The sequence below is a fragment of the Pterocles gutturalis genome, unplaced genomic scaffold, assembly GCF_000699245.1.
Source record: "Pterocles gutturalis isolate BGI_N339 unplaced genomic scaffold, ASM69924v1 scaffold27984, whole genome shotgun sequence".
NCBI lineage: Eukaryota > Metazoa > Chordata > Aves > Pterocliformes > Pteroclidae > Pterocles > Pterocles gutturalis.
The window spans coordinates 4,402-10,111 of NW_010134062.1; the positions used below are offsets into that span (position 1 = coordinate 4,402).

Sequence of the window (5,710 nt, forward strand, 5' to 3'; positions counted from 1 at the left end):
TATTGATTCCGTCATACCTGACAAGCTGAAGTCCTTGCTAGGATTCTTGTTCAACTTGCTGGAGATCTACCTTGTGATTATAGTGGCTACACCAGGGGCAGCAGTGGCCATAGTGCCCTTGACTGTTCTCTATGCTGTATTCCAGGTAGGAGCTCACAGAGATAGACAGGAGGGGCTCAAGCAGCATGCGCCTGTCGGTGCAGAAAGCCTCCTTCCATTTCTTAGGAATAGGAACATGCACAAACTTGAATTGCATCTTAACAAGAGTAATGTCAGTGGCTTTTCCCACATCACCCCAGCCTTCCAAAGCACCCCAGAGACCTCACAGAGGCCTGTGCTTTTCTGATGCCCAGATCAAATCCCACATAGAACTATATTCCTTCTCTCCATTACTGTAAATGAAATCATTCCCTGTAAATGAAATCAAGACCAAAAGCATTCTTCCATTCCTCCAGAACTCCTACAGTGCTTTTTTTTGTATGTATGGCATGCAGCTCTCCCACTGGGCTCTGAATCCTCAAATTCTTTGCCAGCTAAGACTGAACATGAGGGAAGGGCAAAGAAGGGTGCAAGTATACCTCTGTCCTCCATCAACCAAAGGGCTGGTCTACATGAGAAAGTGTGAGTTTTGAGGCCTTGTAAATTCAGAGTACCCTCGCTCCTTTGCTTAACGAACCATGGGGTTATTCTTAACGAAGATAGGACATAACACAGGCAGAAACACTCCCTCGCCTTTTAAGGACATCTGTCTGCACATTAGGTTTTATAACACTAGGATAGTACATACTATTGCACTTGAGCCCTTCCCATGTTTTCTGTGGAGCACCTCCATGGAGGCATAAACCTTCTAATCTCTTCCCCTTCCATTTCCCTTTGTACCAGCACTTTTATGTCATCACCTCCTGCCAGCTGAGACGCCAAGAGGCTGATAGCAGGTCACCCATCTACTCCCACATTTCAGAAACTTTCCAAGGGAGCAGCGTGATCCGTGCTTACAAGGACCAGGAGAGGTTTATTTTGAAGAGCAATTTTCTAGTGGATGAGAATCAGCGAATATGCTTCCCTGGAGCAGTTGCTGACAGGTACAGATCTGCAGTGCAAAGAAAACGGTGGTTTACTCTCACGGCCTTGGTGAGTAGAGATGGCTGCTCTTGCGGCTTGGACAGAGGTACACAGAAGATGAGACAGTAGTGCACCGTGTTTTGGGGTTTTCGTTATCACTCACACTGCACCCCTCTCTGGCGACAAGTCCCTCACACAGCCAATGTGCACCTCTGTTGTGTGGCTGGGCACGCACCCATGCTGTCACACAGCTAGAGGGATCCACTCACAATGTCCACAATGCAGAAAGCTGTAGTACAAGCCTGGTGACACCCAGTGTCACATGAGAGAGTGCGTGACGCCTGTGGTATATGCAGAACCCATCAGACAATAGAGCCATTGGCCACTGGACATGAAACGCGTGAGGAGCACCAGAAGGAATGAGAGATGTTAGACCAACTCATCCAAGAAACTGCACAGTGGATGCTCTCACCCAACAGGCCTTGGAGAAAATCCTAACAGAGACCATAGACCAACCAGTTCAGACAGGCTGGAGCCACTCGTGAGCTCCAGGGTGGCTGGATAAGAGCAACCACGGCATGGCAAGAGCTTTGTTGAGCATCGTGTACCCCAGCAGCTCCACAAGTTTTTTGCAAAGTAATTACAGGTTCTGCTGGGAGAAAGGAAGAGGGCACCCAGCAACAGCCCTGTACTCTCCTCCTCTTGCAGGTGGCTTGCTACAAACCTGGAATTTCTAGGCAACAGCATCGTGTTGTTTGCAGCACTATTTGCAGCAATGGCCAGAAAACATCTCAGTCCAGGAACTGCTGGCTTCTCCATTTCATATGCTCTTCAGGTAACCCAGCGTTGAAGTAATAACATGCTTGCCTTTCATCAAAAGCAACTTGCATTTTAATTTCTGCTGCCATTTTAATTTCTAAGAAATCACAAACTATTTCTGTGGCTTTCTAGATGCCTTCTCCTGCCAAACCCTGCTGTCACTGCTAAAACCCAGAGCAACTGTAGCACATAGCCCCTTAGAGAATGAACCTCAAACACATGCACCAGCCATCTTTTTCCTCCTGCATCTGAACTCATATCTAAGTCACAGCATGCTCTGAGTTACTAAAGCAAGGTCTCCAGCATCTGTCCTATCTGCTTGAAGACTAGTTACACAAAAGCCTAAGAAATAGCTGCACTATCTTTTAGCATCCAAGTCAGTAGCATCTAATTCTCTATAAACATGCTGAGAAACAGCTATGGGGGGAGCTCGCTAGGCTCTTTAAACACAGCTTTACAAACTTTCACAAGGATCCACGGTGATCTTTTAGCCTTTTAAGGGATGATTTCTGAAGCAATTAGTTGATGAGGAGGTCTTTATAAATAAACACTTAGACAAAGTACCAGGTACCTCACAAGCTTAAGTCAAGACTTACTTTATCTTCCCTAATGCTTCTGATTCTTTCTGCTAGATAACTGGTGTTCTGAACTGGATGGTGCGCTCCTGGACAGAAGTAGAGAACAACATTGTTTCTGTGGAGAGAGTGAGAGAATACTTGATGACTCCTAAGGAGGTAGCTAACTAACGATTGACCCTACTAGGAGAGGGGAACATCTCTGCAAACTAAATGAGGAACTTTTCTGTTCCACCTGGACAAACCCCCTAATTTTCCCCTTCTAAAAGGCCAGCTATGTTTCCCTTAAAGAACCACAGCATTTGGTTTTTATCCAACTGACTAGACTTGTTTTTTAACCTCTGATCATCATTATTTCCTTAAGACAGTCAAGAATTAGTTTGCCATTAAAATAGCTTCACTTGGTAACACTCATGGAATGAGCCCTCGTTTCTGCCCATATTTGGAGTATTTATTGTGTGAGTTCAGATGCAACTCTCTGATAACGGGTGGCTGCTAGATAGCCTTTTAGCCACTAAAAGTCTCCAGTGCAATAATTTCTGTTTTGTAATCATGACAATTATTTCTCCATATGCTGCCCTGAGATCCTGCTAAAGGAGACCTTCACAGTCCTGTTTGCAGGGACATGTAAATCTTTTTTTTATTGAACCACTCACAATGTCAGAACTCTGACATGCAAACAGATGTTTATCCCCATTTTAAGTTAAGACAATTGGCATCTTTGCATAAAGTAAAAAGTCAGCATTAGCAATAAGGAAGTTAGGGCCTTTTTCCCTTTTGGAAACAGTAAATAGATTGGGGGAATTTGGCACAGATGTCTTCATAAGGTTCCCATTTCAGAATGGCCACTTGATTTGGTAATTTAAATCAGCTTTATACATTGCTGTTTGTTTTAATCTATTTAGGCACCGTGGACTCTGAATGGCAAACTTCAAGATCAAGTTTGGCTCACTGAAGGAAGAATTGAATTTAGAAACTATAGTTTGCGATACAGGCCAAATTTGGAGTTAGCACTCAAACACATCAATCTAACCATCAATGGGCAAGAGAAGGTAAGCAAAGCCACTTGTTCCAAAAGAGCTCCAAAGCATGAGCAGGGCTTTGCAGTGATCACATCTGGGCAGATGCACTCCCCGCCCTACACCAAGGTACAGTAACTTCTAAGCGTGAACTCTGCAGTGTGGTGTGAGCCCATCTATCCCACTGCACACCTCTTCTAATTGCTAGACTATGTGGATCTTGAACAGCACTGAAGATTTGATCCATGCAAAGCTGTGTCTCTTCAAAAGGTCGAGAGGAACTACATGACAGGTCTGTCCAACTGTGGAAAATGATCAGCATCAAAACCAAAAGCTTTCATTGCACTTTACAGATTGGCATAACTGGAAGAACGGGAGCTGGGAAATCTACTCTTGCTGTGGGATTGCTGCGATTAGTAGAAGCTGCGGAAGGAGCTATCCTAATTGATGGACAAGATATTGCTCAGCTAGGTCTCCATGACCTTAGAACCAAGATATCTGTCATTCCTCAGGTATTAAATTAATTTCCAAAATGCTTCAGCAGTGTTGTAAGTCTTAACACAGGATTTATAAAGATTAAAGGATTTATAGGAGAGGAGGGACGTTCAGAAATTCAAAGTTGGAAATAACCTCTGTGCCATGCTAGTCTCCCGTTCAATATAACATTAGCCACAGATTTGCACCCAGCAGGGCAAACTGGAGAGCTCGTTTTTATAATCCATTTCAAGAGTTGTTTGTACTGTCTCTGTGCTCAGGATCCAGTTTTGTTTTCTGGCTCTCTAAGAATGAATCTCGACCCATTAAACCAATACACTGATGCAGACATCTGGACCGCTTTGGAACTGACGCAGCTCAAGAACTTTGTTGCAGATTTGCCAGAGCAGTTGGAATATAAGTGCACTGACCAAGGGGAAAACCTAAGGTACCTTATCTGCAGAAAGACAGCGGCAGGGCAGTGCCAGCCTGTGGGTAGAAAAACACAGAGCTAGTGGGACAAGGAGTCTAATTCATTTAAAAAAAAAAAAACCAATGGTGCCCAGACAGCAAATTGCTGCATTGTTGTCCTGTTAGCAGCATGAAACCAAACCTAAGGCACCAAGTGGAAGACCTTTGCAACTTAATCATTGCGGGGGCTTGTGTTTGTGCAGTACTTAACACACTGGAATCGTTCCAAGTACAGATCTCCCAGGTGCTATAGCAATAACACTCCCTTCATTTCCTTAGGTTGTTTCATGCTGTTACTTGCAGTGCCACCAGCCTCAATCACCCTTTCAGGAAAAGCGAAAAATCACCTTTTCATTACTATTTTCAAATTACTCATCTACTCTGACCACAGGGAAAAGTGACTACTGCTCTCGGTTTACCATCCCTCTTCTTACTTGCAGCACTGGTCAGAAACAGCTGGTTTGTCTGGCCAGAGCACTTCTTCAGAAAGCCAAAATCCTCATTCTAGATGAGGCCACAGCAGCAGTGGATTTAGAAACTGATCTTCAGATTCAGTCCACCCTGAGGACTCAGTTCAAAGACAGCACAGTGCTAACAATAGCTCACCGGATAAACACCATAATGGACTGTGACAGGTAGTATCTTCAGCCACGTTCCTAAGGGGGAAGAAAGACACAGGCAACCTGTGTGAACTAGAGAAAGCACGGAATGTTAGTGAACAGCAGTTTCATTTCTGGCCTTTTTTAACCCTCAAATCTTTGCTTCTAGAGATTGTAGCAGCTACCTTACATCACCGAGGCACCAACAGGTTAACTGAAGATTATTTATCCCCATATGATGCACTTCATGCTGTGTCATACCCCTTTCTCCCCCCCAACAGCAAGGCCATGGCTACAGCTCTTTGCTTCACCTTAAATTTGTGAAACTAAAATATGTGTTCACAGATCTTACTCCCCTCTCAGTTGCCAAAAGCTCTCCTCCCACAAGCCCAGCACTTGAATAGTCACTCATCAGAAACCTATTTCTGTCCCACAGCTGTTTCCCAGCTGAAAAGCTGCTGGAAAGTTTGGTTGAATAACAAGCAAGTACTGAAATTTGTTTTATAAATAAGTAGAAATAACTAAGTTTATTATAGCTGCTGGTGTATCCCCAAGCTTACGTTTCTGTTTTAATGTTCACAGGATTTTAGTCTTGGAAAATGGTCAGATAGCTGAATTTGACACTCTGGAACACTTAATAGCTCAGAAGGGACTGTTCTACAGACTGATGGAAGAATCGAGCCTTGCATGA

The 5,710-nt window shown here is 44.0% G+C and overlaps 1 protein-coding gene across 1 annotated transcript in view; it reads left to right on the plus strand.

Annotated features, from left to right (window-relative positions):
* LOC104467631 (multidrug resistance-associated protein 1-like) overlaps positions 1-5,710 on the plus strand; it is a gene marked incomplete at its 5' end in the record, with an annotated part of 9,662 nt that extends 3,952 nt beyond the window's left edge. Inside the window, 9 exon segments of the mRNA XM_010081474.1 lie at positions 1-145; positions 883-1,082; positions 1,771-1,897; positions 2,514-2,615; positions 3,362-3,508; positions 3,829-3,987; positions 4,231-4,397; positions 4,861-5,055; positions 5,602-5,710. The exon segment at positions 1-145 is cut by the window's left edge and continues 41 nt beyond it. Coding sequence (XP_010079776.1) covers positions 1-145; positions 883-1,082; positions 1,771-1,897; positions 2,514-2,615; positions 3,362-3,508; positions 3,829-3,987; positions 4,231-4,397; positions 4,861-5,055; positions 5,602-5,710 — 1,351 coding nt within the window.